This window comes from Salvelinus fontinalis, chromosome 2 (genome assembly GCF_029448725.1).
Source record: "Salvelinus fontinalis isolate EN_2023a chromosome 2, ASM2944872v1, whole genome shotgun sequence".
Taxonomy (NCBI): domain Eukaryota; kingdom Metazoa; phylum Chordata; class Actinopteri; order Salmoniformes; family Salmonidae; genus Salvelinus; species Salvelinus fontinalis.
In genome coordinates this window covers 40,896,087-40,919,434 of record NC_074666.1, presented here as the reverse complement: position 1 = coordinate 40,919,434, position 23,348 = coordinate 40,896,087, and the positions used below count along the sequence as shown (strand labels likewise).

Here is a 23,348-nt window from a genome sequence, read left to right as displayed (position 1 = left end):
TAAGAACCCCTGATATAATTAATTAAGACAAATCTGTCTGACAAAAATAATTGGAATTTAAAAAGCTTTATTGGAAATACACGTTTCAAACAGCACAATGCAAGTACAGATGAGTGTAGCTACATCAGATACGTGCTAATTTAGTTGAAATGTGATGCAGTCCTCCAGTTCCAGTTCATTTGCACTCTTTTGACATGCTTCAGACCAGATGCATGCTCCACTTCAGTGTACAATGGTTCTGAATTTGCATATCAATGTGTTTGAAGCTTTTACGTTCTGCATCTCTCTGCTGTCTTTCATCTGAAGCCATATCCTCCAGGGTCTAAACAGGTGTAGATTTCCATCTCTGTGTGGGAGACCGGATATTGCAAGGGGACCAGTAAGGGGCCCTCTTCTCTTCCCTTTGGCCATAGGAGACCTAAGACCCCAATACCAGTGACACTACCCCAAGGTTAGTGCTGTCCTTTGGATGAGACTGTGGAGACAAAGGTCTTATCTCTCTGTGGTTACTAAAGATGTCATGCACTTATGGCACGAGTAGAGGTGTTGACTCTGCTTCTCCTGGCTATATTTCCAAGCCTAAACATGTACATCCAACTCATTATCATAGGCTGTATGGGGATCAATATATTTTTTTGTGTTAATAATGCTGCATGTCTCAAACTATAAGAATGAGACCAATATATGTATATTGCTAATCATAGTTCCTGTCTCTGAAATTACATTTGTGTGTGTTGTAGGAATAACCAATACTCAAAATCTGTGTGTGTGTGTGTGTGTGTGTGTGTGTGTGTGTGTGTGTGTGTGTGTGTGTGTGTGTGTGTGTGTGTGTGTGTGTGTGTGCGTGCGTGCGTGCGTGCGTGCGTGCGTGCGTGCGTGCGTGCGTGCGTGCGTGTGTGTGTGGTAGAAGTAATAGTTGGCCATTATTTCTTTGAACATCTCAGTTTGGGCAGCAGCCACTGAAGAAACCTGTCAATCAAAAACCACAGGAGAATAAATAGTATTATAAACTGGGTGGTTCGATCCCTGAATGCTGATAGGCTGAAAGCCGTGGTATATTTAAGCAATAAGGCATGGGGGGGGTGTGGTATATGGCCAATATACCACAGCTAAGGGCTGTACTTATGCACAACACAACACAGAGTGCCTGGATACAGCCCTTAGCTGTGGTATATTGGCCATATACCACAAACCCCCAAGGTTTCTTATTGCTATTATGAACTGGTTAACAACGTAATTAGAGCAGTAAAATTAAATGCTTTGTCATACCTGTGGTACACGGTCTGATATACCACGGCTGTCAGCCAATCAGCATTCAGGGCTCGAACCACCCAGTTTATAACAGACCGTATACCACGGGTATGACAAAACATTTATTTTTACTGCTCTAATTACGTTGGTAACCAGTTAATAATAGCAATAAGGAACCTCGGGGGTTTGTGGTATATGGCCAATATACCACGGCTAAGAGCTGTATCCAGGTACTCCGTGTTGCGTCGTGCGTAAGAACAGCCCTTAGCCGTGATATATTGGCCATATACCACACCTCCTCGTGCCTTATTGCTTAAGTTTGCACTTACACATCAGATAGCTGCTCTTTCTCTGCTACCTCATTATATTTCTCTAATTCTCTAGTCTAGAATTCCCTGGTTATGCTCCACTTCCCCCTCCTCTATTTCCTCACCTCTTCCTCAGACTCTTCTTTTCCTCTTTCTTGTCCTCCTTACTTTCTCCAACATTTCCCATCTGTTGCATCTTACTGGCCTTCTCTTGTTTCACTACTTTTTTGGCCTTGCCCTTCTTTTTCTTATTGACCTTCCCTTCCTGAATATTTTGGACAAGGAGATAAAGTAATGTAAGCTTATGGGTTTTCTCTTCTCTTGAGCTATACTATACTATAGAAAGACTTACGGACAATATTCCCTTCTTGTATTTCCTCTCACCTGTGTGGCCACTCCAGCCATTTCCTGGAGCAGCTTCCTGCCGGTCTCGCTCAGGTTGGTGATGGGAGCCAGGCGAGGGCTGTGGCGGTATGGGAAGTTCTCTGGTCGGAGCGGAGCGATAATGACAGGGCTGAGAAGAGTCAGAGGCCTTGGGACATTTACTGGGTAGGGAGAGCCTACAGTAGAGGGCAGGGCGCATAGTGCTTCAGCCAGGGTCCGGTGTGCTGAGGTCACAAGAGGAGAGAGGCCATTCTTGACAGATACAGGACCTGAGACCTTCCCTGGGCTCTGTAGGACCAGAAAGTAAAGTAACATATAGGAAAGTGCTATGTTCAACACAATCTGTGGAAATACTTTCTAACTACTCTATACACATTGCAGATACATGACTACACTCAATAAGTAATTGTCTACATCATTTCCAATCCCCCATTTATATATAAACATGTTTTTAATATGCAGAACTTACCAGGAAGTCTGACTCATCGAAGGAGTGGAGAGACAGATCATCATCCTCGTACACATCCCTCACGTCAAGCTTTGTCACCTTTCCATCCTCAACTTTCAGCAGCGGTGTCCTCCTTTCATGATCCTCATCATCACACTGTGTATCAGAGTCAACTACTCAGAGACCATCGTCCTCACAGTGATGTCACTCAACAAAGACATGGACGGTAGGGTACAACTCTTTTACCTCCGATTCACAGTCAGTGAAGGAGTAGATTGAAAAGTCATCAGAACTGGAGGATGAGATCACGTCATCATTTTTTCTCTCTATCAGCCGAGTCACCCTTCCAGACTGAGGAGACAGAGAAAGGCATGTACTCATGGCAGCCATAGAATACACTGGCATTGACCCTCAAGGAAATGTAGAATACGTAGGCAATCCAACATGGTTGTACAAGTAGTAAGCAATACATGGGTAACTGAAAATGCAATAAATGCAACTCCCATAACATTAGGGGTGGGGCTAAAGACCTTCCATAGTATAGGATTCTTTAACATCTCAAATGGATGATTGTCAATTTAACCAAGCCAACCAAAATGGCCATATGAATCAACAGATTGATCTATCTGTTATGTCTCTATGGGAACAGCAGAGATGTCTGACCTGGCTGAGAGGCTCTGGATTGACGCTCCATCCATCCCCAGATGTTTGGTCCTGCCCATAGCTCACAATGATTGGCTGTTAACAGTAAAGAATGAATTCAACACTGCTTTGCTCATTTTGGCCTTCAATTGTGTATCAATAAATAATATAAGTACTGTTATGTGGTTGAATTTGAAGGTGACTTACAGGCCTTTTGTGGATCTGAGGGGTCTGCACTGAAGTAGACTGTCAAGACAGCATTCAATGAGGTTAGATAGGGATATCTGCATTTGCTTTAATTCTGTTAACTGCAGTTTGTACATGCAGAATGCATAACTAATGTGTATGTGTTTTTGTTTCAGGTCAGATATGACTTACAGGCTTTGGCCTTCTGTGCACCTTGCCGGTTGGCCACAATACGGAATCAGGGGTGTTCACCCTCACTGGTTTCAACTGTCAACACAACACTCAATTTAAAATGTGATAATATAACAAAAACAGGACAAAACAAACAAATATTTGATATTTACCACATAAGGGCGGCGTCTTAAAGCTCTTTTTATTCTCTCATCATTACGATCCATCTTTCTTTCTGAGGGAAACATTTCCATCAATGAATTGACACAAAACACATCCTGACTCACACACAGACACACACAAAGATGGCATTCCAAATGGCACCCTATTCCCTATATATGTATATTTATGTTGGGAAGGAGGTGCCCCAAAAGGCCAAAGATTACCTGCAACAACCCGAGTGAAGAAAACTATTGTACAGATTAAATCAAATCTGAACAGTTTATGTAGTGAATGAATGCATGGTGACGTCATTTTAGGTCACAGCTTTATGACTGCGCATAATACGTCACAAGAAAAAGGCCTGTTTGGAGCCGGACTGGTGGTATCATCTTCTCACTGGTTGTAGCTCAATAACGAACGTGATGTGTTTATTATAACCTACTGACTGAGTAATGGTTGTATCGATGGTTGGTTGGACGTTTTACATAGATAGGCCAACATGATATCAATATGAAGAAACCATTCCTTGCCAAATATATTTGTATTATTGTTTTACTTTGAGTAACATTAAGGGACCACAATGGAAGCCGTTTACTTTATTGTGTTGTCCCTGGTCTGACATGTTTTATTTAATTAAACGGTTTTTATTATTTTATTAAACTGTCAAATCAAATATATCTATCTAGCTTTCTATCTAACTCAAATGAGCTGTTGAGGACTCTTTGTTCATCACATTTCAGGCACAAGCCAGCAGGTGGAAATGTCTTTAAATGTAGCACTGCCTTAGCGCACTTCATGATCTGCGCAACAGTAACTTTGTGGTTGTGAAAGTGAGTAATCCAAATGCGGAAGTCCAGTACTTTTGTTTTGGTTTAGCAAGCTAGCTACTCAAGTCTTGTGCAATATTGAAGGAAAGTGTCGTAACTGACATTTTGTATTGTGCTTGATTATCCTCTAGTAGTTTGACAAGTATACACTGAGCATCAAAATGATCACCCGAGGTTCAAGAGTTTTACTCCTGAGTTCAGGCTAACAAGTGTCATTGTTGCTGTCATTATAGTATTGTAATGAAACAGCAGGGAGCAGGTCTCGAAACCTCGACCTTCTAGCCCGAGGTCCGGCGCGCTATCGACTGCCGCAAAAGCATGCTCGAACGGCAGAGTCGATATCCGCGCTCATAAACCCAGGGTCGTTACACTATCATTTGTTTTGTTTACTGTCACTACATATTTCGGTTTATCAGAGGATATCTAAAGTCTTGGAACTACAGTTTTTGCCAATGGGCATTGTACGTTAGCAAGGAGGGACTGAGTGATTTAAGAATCATATGCTCTGTAGCTAGCTAATTTGAATGGGACTGTTGTAACGTTATCTAGCTTGCTACAACTTGTAGCTAACGTTAATGATGTAACAGATGGTGCCAGTAGGCTACAGCAGCAAGCTAGAGCACAACACATCAATGCCGCGGATGTCTGTCACCCCGTTTATTTCAGTTTTAATCCTCTCCTCTTCCTTTGTGGTACACAAACTCATCACATACTCCTTCCACCACAAGACAGTGACCCAGCTACTCCTCGGCATTGGGGTTCTGGTGCTCCTCTGTGGTGGGATTGATTTTAGTGTGGACACTGTTTGGGTCCTCATGTTTCAGTTGCTCTCTATCAGCACAGGGGTGTTGTACACAATCCCAGGGCTGGTACTGTTTGGTGCATCTGCCCAGAATCAAGTGGAGGGGTTAGTTCCTGTATCCCTCTCCCAAATGGATATGGCCACAGTGTACTCAGTTATGGTTAAGGGCTTTCTTTTTGGGGTCAGTGTACCCATGTTAGGCCTGAAATGGCTGTTTCTGGTCATCATAACACTTTTGGTCCCACACACTGTCTTCCTCTGCAACCCAATCATCGCAGGGGGGGATCTCTATCCTTACTCCAACCTTATTGTGGTTGAAAATAACTGTGATACACTGCAGTATGTCACATCTTTAAGTGTGTTTAGTAGTGTAGTTAAGTGGTAATATGTTTATGTGCTGCTCTGTGGTCTAAGGCACTGCATCTCAGTTTACAGTCCATGGTTCGAATCCAAGCTGTATTACATTCGGTCGTGATTGTGAATCCCATAGGGCGGTGCACAATTGGCCCAGCGCTGTCCGGGTTTGGCCAGGGCAGGCCGTCATTGTAAATAAGAATTTGTTCTTAACTGACTTGCCTAGTTAAATAAAGGTTAAATAAAAATAAATAATATGCTTGAAATGTGTCTTGAGTCCTCATGCTGAACATAATGGGATGTTTGGTTAGGAAACTCTACCATCACTGTGTCACACTTTCTCCTTATCTTGCTCTGGTGAAACATATTGAAAGGGCTGGCACCTACTTCTAGACATGTCTGATGCTAGAGCATCAGTGCTGGACAAGAAGATGCCTTTCAGGCTGCTGAGGGACAGCTTTGGTTTTAGAAGTGTTCTTTTTTTCATCCGGTCGGATAAATACTCCAAACAGCCTACCCAACCGCGTCCTCATGGCCCTAAAGCACACTTTTGCCTCGTTTTGTATCACCTTTCAATTATAAATCTGGGGGGGACACAAATGCAATTTCGGAATGTGGGGGGTATGTATATATTTTTTTATCAAGTGGGATAAACACTCCAAACAGCCTACCCAACCACTCGGGGGGTGTCCTCATGGCCCTAAAGCACACCGTTGCCTTGTTTTGTATCACAATTCAATGATGAAACTGGAGGGGACAAAAGTGTAATTTCAGGAGGTGGACATGTCCCCCCATCACCAGTGAAAGTTGCACCCCTGAACATTGATGCCCTGTATGACCCTGCATCAATAGAGAGAAGAGCAAGAGAAGGAAGATGGTCCACCCACACTGAGTACTGAGAAAGCACTAGACACATCATTTATCCTACAAGACGAGAGGTCATTAATTAACAAGGTTGCTGGGTGCAAGCCAGAGTACATGATGTACTACAGTATAATGAGCAGTTTCAATAGATGATCCTCAGCTGTAATTGAATACTGTACAATAGGCACCTTGCGGTCCCCCATGATTAGATAGAGAATCACTGTTTAGTTAGATAAACTCTTTGTAATCTCTCCACATTCTCATTGGTTGCAGAATCATTTCTACCCAGTCCAAGCCTACGCTCCAGTTTCCTCCAACCTACAGGCTACCGAGACCACGCCAAAGACATTTGAAGGCTGGGCCCACTCCTACTATACACAGGAGAGCCCTGTTCAGTACTCAGGTTATTATGTTCACAACCATGGATATGCCCTCAAGCATAGCTTTGGGTAAAGTCACAAACATGAACACAGCTGCAGCCACAGTCAAGGTCACGGACACAGTCATTGGCAGACATCTGCCTCTCAAACCAGCAGTCACTGGGCTCCAGTGGCTCAACATCTACATTCTCTCCAGTCTGTCTGTCAGTGCCCCCCAGAGTTTCACAGCAAACATGCCCGAGTCTGTGATGGTTCACCCAGGGGCACCTGTGTCTTCATTGACAGATTGATGACATAGAAAACTCATTGAATGACAGAGCTCTCTCATTTGTTATATGTTGAAATGTAATATACTTGGACATGGGGTTTGAGGCAGAACTTAAAAGGTACACGGTTTCTTCACTGATGATTTTGGTTTGAAGAGTCAATCACTCTGAATGTTTAGGGTCAAATCAATGCAAGGTTTTGATTGTCAGTTGATTGTAAGACCACTCCTTTTGGCTTGTACTTTGTGTTGTTCTACACATATGGTAGACACTGATGTATTCCGTTTTTCTTTCCTTAACTACTTACAGAAATGAAATGAAATAGCATCCACTCACCAGTAAATTAAATCCATTACATGCAGTTTGTTGGGCAATGCATCATTCAACATTATTGTAAATTCTGGAGCAGGAAGCAGTGGTTGAGGTTATCAAGAGTGTGGGCTACAAGGGCAGATTATAATGTAATCTTTAGAAAATGAGGTAGTTGGGCCTCCTGAGTGGCGCAGCGGTCTAAAGCACTGCATCGCAGTGCTTGAGGTGTCACTACAGACCCGGGTTCGATCTCAGGCTGTGTCACAGCCGGCCGTGACCGGGAGTCCCATGAGGCGGCGCACAAATGGCCCCGCTGACTTTGGTCACCAGATGGATGGTGTTTCCTCCAACACATTGGTGCGGCTTCCGGGTTAAGCGAGCAGTGTGTCAAGAAGCAGTGCATCTTTGCAGGGTCCTGTTTCGGAGGATGCATGGCTCTTGACCTTCGCTTCTCCCAAGTCCATAGGGGAGTTGCAGCGATGGGACAAGACTGTAACTACCAATTGAAAAAATTGATAAAAATACAAAAAATAAGTAAATAATAAATTGGTCGTTGTGCACAGTAAAGAGAAGCCATAAATTTCAACCAAGACTAAGTATAGCAAATCAATGATTATTATTTCTTTACAAATGCATGTTTTCAAGTTATACTGTTTATATAGAAATAGCTATTTTGCATAAACAACTGGATCAAGTGGTAAGAGTCATGTAACAGATCATGATGGAACACGTTATTCGATATCAGTAATGCAAGAGAAAAGTTCAAAGGAACACCATTTTTACAGTTTACCACGACTTAATAAAATACCTATTCTTTAATGAACCGATGAAAAACAAGGCACAATGACTGAATAGTTACTGCAATTTAAATGTACGAATTGCACAATACATGGTACAATATGAATGTGCTACAAGTATGTATATTTTACTCTAATCTTACTCTATGTATTTACACAACCTTCCTAGAATATCTGAATAGGCAGCCACGTTGAATTTTGTAAATACATTTACAGACAGCAAAAATAGAATGCTTTCAATACCTTACATTTGAAATTAGTTAATATACAAGAAGGAACTTCACAGCATGATAGATGTCCTGACGCAATATTTCTTATCATAATCACCTCTGTTTTTGTTTATTTTTTGTAAGTTTATTTGTCACGTACACGGAATACAACAGGTGTAGACCCAGTGAAATGCTTACTTAAATCAAAATCAAATTTATTTATATAGCCCTTACATCAGCTGATATCTCAAAGTGCTGTACAGAAACCCAGCCTAAAACCCCAAACAGCAAGCAATGCAGGTGTAGAAGCACGGTGGCTAGGAAAAACTCCCTAGAAAGGCCAAAACCTAGGAAGAAACCTAGAGAGGAACCAGGCTATGAGGGGTGGCCAGTCCTCTTCTGGCTGTGCCGGGTGGAGATTATAACAGAACATGGCCAAGAAGTTCAAATGTTCATAAATGACCAGCATGGTCAAATAATAATAATCACAGTAGTTGTCGAGGGTGCAGCAAGTCAGCACCTCAGTAGTAAATGTCAGTTGACTTTTCATAGCCGATCATTAAGAGTATCTCTACCGCTCCCGTGGTCTCTAGAGAGTTGAAAACAGCAGGTCTGGGACAGGTAGCATGTCCGGTGAACAGGTCAGGGTTCCATAGCCGCAGGCAGAACAGTTGAAGCTGGAGCAGCAGCATGGCCAGGTGGACTGGGGACAGCAAGGAGTCATCATGCCAGGTCGTCCTGAGCAATGGTCCTAGGGCTCAGGTCCTCCGAGAGAGAGAAAGAAAGAGAGAAAGAGAGAATTAGAGAGAGCATACTTAAAATTCACACAGGACACCGGATAAGACAGGAGAAGTACTCCACACATAACAAACTGACCCTAGCCCCCCGACACAAACTACTGCAGCATAAATACTGGAGGCTGAGACAGGAGGGGTCAGGAGACACTGTGGCCCAATCCGATGAAACCCCCGGACAGGGCCAAACAGGAAGGATATAACCCCACCCACTTTGCCAAAGCACAGCCCCCACACCACTAGAGGGATATCTTCAACCACCAACTTACAATCCTGAGACAAGGCCGAGTATAGCCCACAAAGATCTCCACCACAGCACAAACCAAGGGGGGGGCGCCAACCCAGACAGGAAGATCACGTCAGTAACTCAACCCACTCAAGTGGCGCACCCCTCCTAGGGACGGCATGAAAGAGCACCAGTAAGCCAGTGACTCAGCCCCTGTAATAGGGTTAGAGGCAGAGAATCCCAGTGGAGAGAGGGGAACCGGCCAGGCAGAGACAGCAAGGGCGGTTCGTTGCTTCAGAGCCTTTCCGTTCACCTTCACACTCCTGGGCCAGACTACACTCAATCATATGACCTACTAAAGAGATGAGTCTTCAGTAAAGACTTAATGGTTGAGACTGAGTCTGCGTCTCTCACATGGGTAGGCAGACCATTCCATAAAAATGGAGATCTATAGGAGAAAGCCCTGCCTCCAGCTGTTTGCTTAGAAATTCTACGAGGCCTGCGTCTTATGACCGTAGCGTATGTGTAGGTATGTACGGCAGGACCAACTCGGAAAGATAGGTAGGAGCAAGCCCATGTAACGCTTTGTAGGTTAACAGTAAAACCTTGAAATCAGCCCTTGCCTTAACAGGAAGCCAGTGTAGGGAGGCTAGCACTGGAGTAATATGATCATATTTCTTGGTTCTAGTCAGGATTCTAGCAGCTGTATTTAGCACTAACTGATGTTTATTTAGTGCTTTATCCGGGTAGCCGGAAAGTAGAGCATTGCAGTAGTCCAACCTAGAAGTAACAAAAGCATGGATTCACTTTTCTGCATCGTTTTTGGACAGTAAATTTCTGATTTTTGCAATGTTACGTAGATGGAAAAAAGCTGTCCTTGAAACAGTCTTGATATTTTCGTCAAAAGAGAGATCAGGGTCCAGAGTAACACCAAGGTCCTTCACAGTTTTATTTGAGACGACTATACAACCATCAAGATTAATTGTCAGATTCATCAGAAGATCTCTTTGTTTCTTGGGACCTAGAACAAGCATCTCTGTTTTGTCCGAGTTTAAAAGTAGAAAGTTTTCAGCCATCCACTTCCTTATGTCTGAAACACAAGCTTCTAGCGAGGGCAATTTTGGGGCTTCACCATGTTTCATTGAAATGTACAGCTGTGTGTCATGCGGATAGCAGTGAAAGTTAACATCATGTTTCGAATGACATCCCCAAGAGGTAAAATATATAGTGAAAACAATAGTGGTCCTAAAACGGAACCTTGAGGAACACCGAAATGTACAGTTGATTTGTCAGAGGACAAACCATTCACAGAGACAAACTGATATCTTTCCGACAGACAAGGTCTAAACCAGGCCAGAACTTGTCCGTGTAGACCAATTTGGGTTTCCAATCTCTCCAAAAGAATGTGGTGATCAATGGTATCAAAGGCAGCACTAAGGTCTAGTAGCACGAGGACAGATGCAGAGCCTCGGTCTGACGCCATTAAAAGGTCATTTACCACCTTCACAAGTGCAGTCTCAGTGCAATTTTATCTCTTTATCTCTTTTTATTTTCGTTTTTATTCATTTGAATATGGTCTTTATAACAGAAGGTAAAATTAGGTGAACTTTTAGTTATGAATATAAACTGGCAATATTCTAGTGGCCATTCGTCGTTGCAATAGGCCCATGAGATAATATCAGCTTTTATGATGCTGGTAAAGATAGTACCTTTACAGACGGCCCCTAACTGCGCAGTGTAGCCTATAGGTTATACACTGAGTGTACAAAATAATAAGGACACCTTCCTAATATTTAGTTAGCCCCCCCACCCCCTTTTGTCCTCAGAACAGCCTCAATTTATCAGGGCATGGATTCTACAAGGTGTTGAAAGCCCATGTTGAAGCCAATGCCTCCCACAGTTGTCAAGTTGGCTGGATGTCCTTTGGTTGGTGGAACATGAGCGTCCTCCGAAACACGACCCTGCCAAGCTGCACTGCTTCCTGACACAATGCCTCCCCTAACCAGGACGACGCTGGGACAATTGTGCGCCAACCCATGGGTCTCCGGTTCGCAGCCGGCTGCGACAGAGCCTGGACTCTAACCAGGATCTATAGCGGCACAGCTAGCAACTGTGATGCAGTGCCTAAAACCACTGCGCCACTCGGGAGGCAGGCTTTCATTATAAATCATGCATAAATCCCTTGTGACAAGGGGATTGGAAGCTTTTGAATTGGAAGTTTCAGACAAAAAATGAAATTGCTAAAAAATGTCTAGCCTTTTTATCTATTGGTAACAGGGTTGACGTGTTATGCTCGACACACTAAGTTTTCCACCACAAAACAAAAAAACACAAAAAAGAGCAGAACTAGCTCACGGGCTCAACTAGGACCTGCATTTTAGAGCTATGTCTAAAAAGCTTTTTGTCTTTTACAACTCTCCCATTCCCCTGTGTGAACTTCAGCTTCGTGGCATGCTAGCTTTTTACTGGCTGCGGAGAGCCTTGTCTGTCTGCATTTTGTTGTGCACCAGGATTTTATTTCTTTCCATGTTCTGTTTTTGAGAGCTGGCTCTGACCCATAACAGGCAATCCTCTTTGCCGGGACCCTTCTTTAGCACTTTACATTTTCCCAAACTGATGCTCTCTCACAGCTGCTCTTAGGCCTCTTGGGTTGAGAAGTCATTCTCCAAACCTAATCGCAAACAAAGAAAAGATTAAAACACATGATGGTCCAACACAATAGGGGAGGGGGGCATAGGGAAGGTAAGGGAGAGGAGATAAAAATAAAATACTTCCTCCGTGTCAGGTAAGCAGTCTCAAAGTGTACCCTCACCAACTTACCGGACTGAGTGAGTTCTGAACATCCCTTGCTGTCCTCTGATCCTGCGGACAAGTCTTCTTGGGCCTCTTTCTGGTGTCTGTCTTGACTCTTTAGTGCATTTTTTCAGTTCTTTCCCAGGCTTGCCTGAAAAACACAAAAATAAAAGTAACAACAAATCCACATATTAGCAAGCAACGACATTACATTTTTGTTCAGAACTCACTCAGCCTGGTAAGTTTGACGGTAGACTGCGGCTGTTCCCTTGCTTTACGAAAACAGCCGGTGTCTACCGTCACAAATTTACCAGGCTGAGTGAGTTCTGAACACCTGTCACTCGAGCTTTCGCTGTCAGGTTCATACTCACTGATGTAGCCGGTGTCACTCAGCTGGTGTTTTGTATCTTATTTGTACAACAGCTGATGAAACTATGAAAAAATGTTATCAGTGTAACTTCCTGATAGTTGCTGATTAAAAATACAATCTACATAAGACATTCTAAATCAGCAGGTTTTGCATTGGTGGAGTTGTGGCTTGCTTGGTGACATCCCCAGGTGGTCTAAGTTAATAGACCAATAACAAAGACTTTGAAATCTCTCTGCCAATAACAGCTAATTTTGAGGCTACATTTCCCTCCCATTAGTGGATTGATCAATCAATCAATTGTATTTTATATAGCCCTTCGTACATCAGCTAATATCGCGAAGTGCTGTACAGAAACCCAGCCTAAAACCCCAAACAGCTAGTAATGCAGGTGTAGAAGCACGGTGGCTAGGAAAAACTCCCTAGAAAGGCCAAAACCTAGGAAGAAACCTAGAGAGGAACCAGGCTATGAGGGGTGGCCAGTCCTCTTCTGGCTGTGCCGGGTGGAGATTATAACAGAACTATGCCAAGATGTTCAAAAATGTTCATAAGTGACAAGCATGGTCAAATAATAATCATGAATAATTTTCAGTTGGCTTTTCATAGCTGATCATTAAGAGTTGAAAAACAACAGGTCTGGGACAGGTGGCGGTTCCATAACCGCAGGCAGAACAGCTGAAACTGGAATAGCAGCAAGGCCAGGCGGACTGGGGACAGCAAGGAGTCACCACGGGCGGCAGTCCCGAAGCATGGTCCTAGGGCCCAGGTCCTCCGAGAGAAAGAAAGAGAAAAGGAGAAAATTAGAGAGAGCCAAGATTTTCAAAATGTTCATAAATGACAAGCATGGTCAAATAATAATCAGGAATAAATCTCAGTTGGCTTTTCATAGCCGATCATTAAGAGTTGAAAACAGCAGGTCTGGGACAGGTAGGGGTTCCATAACCGCAGGCAGAACAGATTGATCCATGTTTAACCATGTTTTGAGGCTATATAGTGTTTGTTTACATTTTGTTTACCCACATTGAAGTAAAACATGCTTATATGTTGAGTTCTGATGGGGTACAACAGTTGAACTAAGCTCATGAGGCATTTATAAGTTAGATTTATAAGTTAGATTCTTATAAGTTAAATTCTTCAAGAACAATTTTAAAATTGACACGTCATTAAAAAATATATAGTATGACAGATTACCTATGGCAGAAACAACTGTCTCTCCCAATCAAACCTTCCCTTCTAGCACCGCACTGTCTCTGCCAGTCCTGCGGCAAACAAAACATATTTTCACAAAATAAAGAAATGTATTTGGACCATCCGGATATCCATATTTGAATAGTGAAATATTCCAAATGCCTATCCCTAGCTGCCATTTCAAAATACAATCACCTCGAAACAAAATGTCTCACATTGTGACTTGCGCAAATAACTCGTCCTGCCACAGGAAAGCTACCGAGCTAGGACCACATTTGCATTACAATGTAGCTAGCTACCCGTAGCTAGTTTAACATTACTCCTATGGAGTTTAACATTATGCACAACACAAAATTCTTTCATATGAGAACATCTAAAACATCATAGCAAAGATAAGCAATACAATAATAATAAATTCTGGAATGTATTCATGTCTACTCCAGCAACCTTTAGCAGCTAGCTGGCTAATTAACCTATCAGTATAGCCAGGAAAAATGGCTCGCTAGCTAGCTGCTAGCTAGCTAACATAATGTTTCAACATAGCTAATACTTTTCCATGCATCGACGAAATTGTGAGGATTGAAAATATGCTTGGCCTATCATGGGTGTGTGTGTGTGTGTGCGCTGGAAGTAACATTTTGCAACATATGGTGTGACTAGTGGGAAGGCTGTGGCTAACCTTGGGTGTAGGCAGTTATCATGAGTTGTGGGGGACACATACAGAGCATAGTGTTGCGAGAACAAACTGTCTTTTGTTAGACAATAACAGGAGCCAGATGTGTGATAACTGTATCCAGGGTGTGGGCCCAGAAGGTAATCTGCCCAGCAACAACTACACCTGCCAACGGGAGCCCCTGGGGGCTGGGACCAGCCTGTGCGCCAACGATAGGTTAAGTGAGTCTAGACCTCGCTCAGCCTCTACTCTGACAGGCCAGCTCAGAAGCGGGAACTAACTCTGTCAGAAGTATATAAGAAGAACTCTGTATGAATAAGTCACACTGTTCTGCCCTGCGAGGTGTTACAGTGAACCCGTATATACGAAAATTGCATTTACCGCTTGAGTTTAATAAAAGTACTTATAGTATATTCGGTGACTCTGCATCACATTTATCCTGATACCAGATTTGATTGACGCAACCCTTTACAAAATGTAGCCCGCTACAGCTACATTGGCCGAGTTATTGTTGAATAATAACGAAGCTAGGTAAATTCATTTAAAATAATATCGCTAGTAACTTCAAAATACTTATAGCTGAAATACACTGCTGTTTTCTTTGTGAGCATGGTGAGCTGGAGAAAGCCGCATCCACATGTAGGGGGATGGGACAAGTTCCCCAAATAGACCCTGGCTTTGGATCAGGTTTGAATTCCCCCCGCTAATGATCCTTGTTAGGTTTGGGGAGGGGAAGCTGATCCTAGATCTGTATCTAGGGGAAACTTCGCCCCAGCACATGCAATGAGAGATGGGGGGAAGGGGAGGAGAGAGAGCGTCGCTCTCAGGATTGACAGATCATGTACAAAATCTACCAGTAAGAAATTAGTTTCAGAATATAATATATTACCTTTAGCAGTTCTAATGTCTTCATTTGCTCCATTTCATTAGTCTTGTTGATTGATTGCTGATATCTAGTTTCACAGAAAAGATGGTGTTGATGAAGAGCATCCATCCCCGTTTGTAATACATTCATAGACATATAGTTCATACTGGTCATCCTACCCATCACCCACTTCACTCCATTAACCCTAAACTTGCTGCTCACATGGTGGTTTGTCGAAATGTATTTGACTTTAGCTTAGGTAAGGTTAAGAAGGTAAAGATTGTGTTTGGCTGTGTCGGGAGCACTAGTGGCAATGCTGCCTCACCCAGATCACACATTGCCCTATATAAGTATATATTGTAGCAAGCTTAACCCAACACTTACCACCTTCTGATCTCTTGGTGTAATGGATAAGGTGTTGGCTTGCTAGTCACTGGACTGGGGTTCAAGTCCCAGTTGGAGCTACCCCCAAATTTGTTACATTGGTGTCAGAAGTGGGATAGTGCCTGTGAAGCCATCAAAGATGTGTGTACACGTGAGAGACTTGCTATAAAGAAGTGTGGGGGCATGCTCTCCCCGAGGAAGGGGGTAATGTAGCAACCTTAATCCACCCCGAGCGACCTCATCGAAAGGTTTGGACATCTTGGCATAGCACTTAAGGTGTTGGCTTGACAGTTGATGGACCCAGGTTCAAAACCTGTTTGGGGTGACTGCCTGAATTCACTAAAATATATTTGTTTGCCTACGGGCAGGGAGACCCGGGTTTGAGACAAAAGGGGCATTACACCATTGCTGTTTGCAACAAAAAAAAACACTACATTGGTGGTAGTGGAATTGTGCTTTGGGAGAGGTGTGGATATTTCATGGGAAGGATCTGTACCCGGCCCTCCCATGAGAAAAACCAGTGTCTTGACCATTAGACCAAGATGTAATGCCCTCTTGAGCGGAGGTTGACACTGATTTTAAACTTACAGGCAGGACTACCTCATTACCAGATCATGAAACACGCACATGGGATAGTGTAAAGGGAACTTTGCCTAGGATGCCCATGCCAGGTCGCAGTTGTAAATGAGAACTTGTTGTCAACCAGCCTACCTGGTTAAATAAAGGTGAAATAAAAAAGTGTTAGAAGGTGGAAGATAGAGAATTAGTCCAGTAACTGAAAGGTCACTGGTTTGAGTCCTGAGTCAGGCAACAAAATGTGGGATTTGATCTGAACTGGCAGATCTGTGACCAAACCCTTCAGAAAAACAAATTCCCTTTGTTCCCCATAACATGGACTTATAAAGTTGTACTGGCGCCAGAGAGGATGGCTGACGTTTTATTGGCTCTTAACCAACCATGCTATTTTGTTAGTTTTTTCGCATTGTTTGAAACTTATTCTGTACATAATGTTGCTGCTACCGTCTCTTATGACCGAAAAGAGCTTCTGGACATCAGAACAGCGATTACCCACCTTGAATTGGACAAATAATTTTTCTTTAATGAGTCAGAAGAGAGGGATTTACTCCAGACACCTGAACAGGCCCTCATCCTTGTCATTCGTAGGAAAAAAAGATGTAGATTTCGCAGAAGGAGATCGGGGTGCCTTGTGAGGATCAGGCGATGAGTGGCTAATCTGCCTTTGCCATCCGTACTGTTAGCCAACGTACAATAGCTGGAAAATAAATGGGACGAACTAAAAGCACATATATCCTACCAACGGGACCTTAAAAACTGTAATATCTTATGCTTCACAGAGTCGTGGCTGAACGACGTCATTAATAACATACAGCTGGCGGGTTATACACTATCGGCAGGATAGAACAGCAGCTGGTGCACGATATCCAAGGAAGTCTCTCAAGGTTTTGCTCGCCTGAGCTAGAGTATCTCATGATAAGCTGCAGACCACACTATCTACCTAGAAAGTTTTCATCTATATTTTTCATAGCTGTCTACACACCACCACAGACCAATGCTGGCACTAAGACCGCACTCAATGAGCTGTATACTGCCATAAGCAAACAGGAAAACGCTCATCCAGAGGCGGCGCACCTAGTGGCCGGGGACATTAACCTCTCTTGGGCACGTGAGACGGTAGCGTCCCACCTCTTCAACAGCCAGTGAAACTGCTGGGCGCCAAATTCAAATACAGAAATACTCATTATAAAAATTCCGAAAACAAAACATATTTTACATAGGTTTAAAGATTAACTTCTTGTGAATCCAACCACGGTGCCAGATTTAAAAATTGCTTTACGGCGAAAGCATACCTTACGATTATTTGAGAACATAGCCCACTAGACAAATCATTACAAACAGTAGCCAGCCAAGTAGAACAGTTACACATGTCAGAAATAGAGATACAATTAATCCCTTACCTATGATGATCTTCATATGGTTGCACTCAGCAGACATTCATTTCCTCAATTTTTTTTCCTTTTGTTCAATAAAGTCTCTTTATATCCAAAAACCTCCATTTTGTTTGCCCGTTTTCTTCAGTAATCCACAGGCTCAAACGCAGTCAAAACAGGAAGACGAAAAAATCCAATTGTATCCGTAAAGTTCATAGAAACATGTCAAACAATGTTTATATTCAAATCTCAGGTTGTTTTTAGCCTAAATAATCGACAATATTTCAATCGGACAATAACGTTGTCAATTTAAAAGGTAAACAAGAAACGCACTCTCTCGGTCGCGCGCCTGAGAAAAAAGATGAGAAAAAAATCAAGAAAATCACATTGTAGGATTTTTTATGAATTTATTTGCAAATTATGGTGGAAAATAAGTATTTGGTCACCTACAAACAAGCAAGATTTCTGGCTCTCACCAACCTGTAACTTCTTCTTTAAGAGGCTCCTCTGTCCTCCACTCGTTACCTGTATTAATGGCACATGTTTGAACTTGTTATCAGTATAAAAGACACCTGTCCACAACCTCAAACAGTCACACTCCAAACTCCACTAGGGCCAAGACCAAAGAGCTGTCAAAGGACACCAGAAACAAAATTGTATACCTGCACCAGGCTGGGAAGACTGAATCTGCAATAGGTAAGCAGCTTGGTTTGAAGAAATCAACTGTGGGAGCAATTATTAGGAAATGGAAGACATACAAGACCACTGATAATCTCCCTCGATCTGGGGCTCCACGCAAGATCTCACCCCGTGGGGTCAAAATGATCACAAGAACGGTGAGCAAAAATCCCAGAACCACACGGGGGGACCTAGTGAATGACCTGCAGAGAGCTGGGACCAAAGTAACAAAGCCTACCATCAGTAACACACTACGCCGCCAGGGACTCAAATCCTGCAGTGCCAGACGTGTCCCCCTGCTTAAGCCAGTACATGTCCAGGCCCGTCTGAAGTTTGCTAGAGAGCATTTGGATGATCCAGAAGAAGATTGGGAGAATGTCATATGGTCAGATGAAACCAGCTTTTTGGTAAAAACTCAACTCGTCGTGTTTGGAGGACAAAGAATGCTGAGTTGCATCCAAAGAACACCATACCTACTGTGAAGCATAGGGGTGGAAACATCATGTTTTGGGGCTGTTTTTATGCAAAGGGACCAGGAAGACTGATCCGTGTAAAGGACAGAATGAATGGGGCCATGTATCGTGAGATTTTGAGTGAAAAACTCCTTCCATCAGTAAGGGTATTGAAGATGAAACGTGGCTGGGTCTTTCAGCATGACAATGATCCCAAACACACCGCCCGGGCAACGAAGGAGTGGCTTCGTAAGAATCATTTCAAGGTCCTGGAGTGGCCTAGCCAGTCTCCAGATCTCAACCCCATAGAAAATCTTTGGAGGGAGTTGAAAGTCCGTGTTGCCCAGCAACAGCCCCAAAACATCACTGCTCTAGAGGAGATCTGCATGGAGGAATGGGCCAAAATACGAGCAACAGTGTGTGAAAACCTTGTGAAGACTTACAGAAAACGTTTGACCTCTGTCATTGCCAACAAAGGGTATATAACAAAGTATTGAGATAAACTTTTGTTATTGACCAAATACTTATTTTCCACCATAATTTGCAAATAAATTCATAAAAAATCCTACAATGTGATTTTCTGGATTTTTTTCTTCTAATTTTGTCTGTCATAGTTGAAGTGTACCTATGATGAAAATTACAGGCCTCTCTCATCTTTTTAAGTGGGAGAACTTGCACAATTGGTGGCTGACTTTTTTGCCCCACTGTATATGCATATCATATCTTCTGGGCCCGAGAAGCAGGCAGTTTAATTTGGGCATGCATTTCATCCAAAATTCCAAATGCTGCCCCTACCCTAGTGAAGTTAATGGAAAGAAACTTAAATCAGTTTGACCTAATTTCAACCAGCATGTTAAATGTGCAACCAGAGGGGGGGGGGGGGGGGGGGGGGGGACTAACTCTAGACTACCTATACTCCACACACAGAGATGCGTACAAAGCTCTCCCTCGCCCTCCATTTGGCAAATCTGACCATAATTCTATCCTCCCGATTCCTGCTTACAAGAAAAAATTAAAGCAGGAAGAATCAGTGACTCAGTCTATAAAAAAGTGGTCAGATGAAGCAGATGCTAAACTACAGGACTGTTTTGCTTGCACAGACTGGAAAATGTTCCTGGGATTCTTCCGATGGCATTGAGGAGTACACCACATCAATCACTGGCTTCATCAATACGTGGATTGATGACGTCGTCCCCACAGTGACTATACGTATATACCCCAACCAGAAGCCATGGATTACAGACAACATCCGCACAGAGCTAAAGGGTAGAGCTTCCGCTTTCAAGGAGCGGGACTCTAACCCGGAAGCTTATAAGAAATCACGCTATGCCCTCCGACGAACCATCAAACAGGCAAAGTGTCAATACAGGACTAAGATCGTCTGAGGAATACAAGAATACAATGCCACTTTTCAATTCCTGAATTGGAATGTACTTCAAAGTTATTACATAAAAAGCAGTGTAATAAGTGCATAGGCTACATAGTGGTTCTTCCCCTTGTGCTACTCACTTGCCTGGTGGTCCCAGGTCCCCCATGATGTGCATGGTCTGTACAGGTGTGTTGACAACGTGGCTGGTCTTCATAAAGTCCTCCGAGGGCTCCCAGGTAATCAGCCTGGACTTGGGGACGGTGCTGTCACTGCAGACCAACAGAATACCACAAACACATTTTGCATACAAGGGTATGGTGTAATGTGAACATACCGGCACACTGGTTGTCTTCAAAGCAGCACATCACACATCAATGTTGCTTCAATTGCATTCACTTTAATAATAATTCACTTTGGTGAGTAACAGGGACCTACACTGGGCGTTTGTCATGTCGTCTGTGTCTGACATTGGCCATCCATGTGCCAGGAAGGTAGGGTTGGACTTGACCTGCGTCACCATACTGTGGGAATCCTGTAATGAGTATATCAAAAACAGCTTTAAAACACTAACGTTTCTTTGGGACAGAAATTAGGTAAATGCTTTGTTTTGAATAATGAAATTGTCACGTCTGCTCCCGCTCCCCCTCTCTGGAGCACGAGGTCGCCAGGCTGCTCATCATTACACACATCTGTGTGTGTACACACTCTGTTCTTCTTTAGTTTCATGTCTATTTATTAGTAAATCCTCACCCTGTACTTGCTGCCCCACTCCCAGCGTCTGTGGTTACAGAACCATTACAGAAATGGAGATTCAGTAGAAACCCACCCCTTCCCAATTGATATAGCAGTCGGAATCAGTGTAGGTGAAATCTTGCGGTTCCGTCTGCCCGCTCCAGAGCCATGATCACTGTGTGGTATTGTCTCTCCAGTGGAGTCTGGCATACTGACTCACTCTGGAACAAAACCACTTCATATTACACACACACACACACACACACACACACACACACACACACACACACACACACACACACACACACAACATCAAACTATCCTAAACAGTGAAGTCTTATTTGTTATAAGGACACTGGTAGAGGACCTACCTGACTGATCAGCTTCTCCTGCCTGCCTATCACTAACTCCTCCTCACCATCTCCGACTGAAAACAAAACCAGGATGTTCTGGTCCATATCTAGCCACCATGAAAATAACATCTACTCAACTAAGAAGCATTTAACATCTTTCTGTTTCAAAGCATCTAACATCATCTTGCTGTTTCAAAACAGTGTTAATACCTGATTGAGCCTGTGAGTTAAGGGTGTCCAGCTCAATGCCTCCCCTCTCCTGTTGAGTCAAAACCTGCTGCTGAAGGTGTTGGGAGAGAGCTGCTGTGGAGGTGACTCTCTGAATACGGATCCTGTAAACACCATTGTAAATATAAACAAAGTAAACAGGATTTTAGCTAGCTATATGCCATGTTTTCATGGCAAACTCTGGGATCAGGTCAAGCGATATACTGGGTGTTTATCATCATCTGCTTTGAGAGCTAACGTTAGCTAACGACAGTGTCTTGCTTGTATGGCAATGCAAGGAATAAAAGCCACACAAAGGCCAACTGCAACTTACTTAATTGTAAGGTTTTTGACAGCATCCCGGGAACGATAGGCAGCCTCTCCGGTGTCGATGCTCCAGCCGTCTGCCATGTTGTAACGTTAGGAACTTTATTGATGGCTAGCTAACTAGCTAGGTTAGCAACATACACACACGCGCGCTATGTATACAGCAGCAGGCAATTTAGCCAATTTTGTAGCTAGTACGCTTCACAAGCGTCTGCTCGTTGCATGGTAACAACAGTCTGCCAGCCTGGTTGGGTTTCTGGCGAGCAATCCAACTATTTATTGGTTCACTACCGCCACCAACCGTGGGATACAGTCCAGAGCAGCAGAATAACCCCCCCCCGGACTGATAACTGGTGAGGTAATATCAGTACAATAAATATTCCCTTGATGTAAAAAGTTTAAGAACACCTGATGTAATTCATTAAGACAAAAATCTGTCTGACAAAAATAATTGCAATTTATAAAGCTTTATTGGAAATACACGTTTCAAACAGCACAATTCAAGTACAGATGAGTGTAGCTAAATCAGATACGTGCTAATTTAGTTGAAATGTGATGCAGTCCTCCAGTCCCAGTTCATTTGCACTCTTTTGACATGCTTCAGACCAGATGCATGCTCCACTTCAGTGTACAATGGTCCTGAACTTGCATATCACAATGTTTCAAGCTTTTACGTTCTGCATCTCTCTGCTGTCTTTCATCTGAAGCCATATCCTCCAGGATCTAAACAGGTGTAGATTTCCATCTCTGTGTGGGAGACCAGATATTGCAAGGAGACCAGTAAGGGGCCCTCTTCTCTTCCCTTTGGCCATAGGAGACCTAAGACCCCAATACCAGTGACACTACCCTAAGGTTAGTGCTGTCCTTTAAATGAGACTGTGGAGACAGAGGTCTTATCTCTCTGTGGTTATTAAAGATGTCATGCACTTATGGCACGAGTAGAGGTGTTGACCCTGCTTCTCCTGGCTATATTTCCAAGCCTAAACATGTATTTTGCTAATCATAGTTCCTGTCTCTGAAATTACGTTTGTGTGTGTTGTATGAGTAACCAATACTCAAATTATGTGTGTGTGTGTGTGTGTGTGTGTGTGTGTGTGTGTGTGTGTGTGTGTGTGTGTGTGTGTGTGTGTGTGTGTGTGTGTGTGTGTGTGTGTGTGTGTGTGTGTGTGTGTGTGGTAGAAGTAATAGTTGGCCATTATTTCTTTGAACATCTCAGTTTGGGCAGCAGCCACTGAAGAAACCTGTCAATCAAAAACCACAGGAGAATAGGTAGTATTATAAACTGGGTTGTTCGAACCCTGAATGCTGATTGGCTGAAAGCCGTGGTATATTTAAGCAATAAGGCACGAGGGGGCGTGGTATATGGCCAATATACCACAGCTAAGGGCTGTTCTTATGCACAACACAACACGGAGTACCTGGATACAGCCCTTAGCCGTGGTATATTGGCCATATACCACAACCCCCCAAGGTTTCTTATTGCTATTATGAACTGGTTACCAACGTAATTTGACCAGTAAAAATAATTTTTATTTCACCTTTATTTAACCAGGTAGGCATGGTGTGACCTGGCCAAGATAAAGCAAAGCAGTTCGACACATACAACAACACAGAGTTACACATGGAGT

At 43.2% G+C, this 23,348-nt stretch overlaps 1 protein-coding gene across 6 annotated transcripts; it reads right to left on the bottom strand.

Annotated features, from left to right (window-relative positions):
• Positions 1-138: 138 nt before the first annotated feature.
• On the bottom strand, positions 139-22,050 carry LOC129818878 (tectonic-like complex member MKS1). Of its 6 annotated transcripts, none has more exons than XM_055875183.1 (9): positions 20,242-20,329; positions 3,564-12,327; positions 3,412-3,486; positions 3,241-3,279; positions 3,055-3,129; positions 2,638-2,742; positions 2,413-2,547; positions 1,944-2,231; positions 139-969 (listed from the first exon to the last, which is right to left on the bottom strand). In XM_055875183.1, the coding sequence occupies exons 2-9, from the start codon at positions 3,642-3,644 to the stop codon at positions 754-756; spliced, it is 1,014 nt and encodes a 337-aa protein (XP_055731158.1). In that variant the 5' UTR covers positions 3,645-12,327; positions 20,242-20,329; the 3' UTR covers positions 139-753. The 6 variants fall into 6 exon arrangements, with proteins under 6 accessions (XP_055731158.1, XP_055731168.1, XP_055731178.1 ...); XM_055875193.1 differs by lacking the exon at positions 20,242-20,329 and having other exon boundaries at positions 3,564-9,128; positions 12,204-13,144; XM_055875203.1 differs by lacking the exons at positions 139-969; positions 1,944-2,231; positions 2,413-2,547; ... (2 more) ...; positions 3,241-3,279; positions 3,412-3,486 and adding exons at positions 13,735-13,802; positions 15,294-15,357; positions 20,537-20,633; positions 21,397-21,518; positions 21,728-22,050 and having other exon boundaries at positions 7,955-13,312; positions 20,242-20,370.
• Positions 22,051-23,348: the final 1,298 nt, after the last annotated feature.

Coding starts and splice junctions, on each gene's coding strand:
- LOC129818878 (XM_055875183.1), bottom strand. CDS start 3,644: ATGGAAATGTTTCCCTCAGAAAGAAAGATGGATCGTAATGATGAGAGA. Junction 3,130..3,240: donor CTCAGATCCACAAAAGGCCT/GTAAGTCACCTT, acceptor TACTGTTAACAG/CCAATCATTGTGAGCTATGG. Junction 2,743..3,054: donor ATCCAGAGCCTCTCAGCCAG/GTCAGACATCTC, acceptor CTGTCTCCTCAG/TCTGGAAGGGTGACTCGGCT.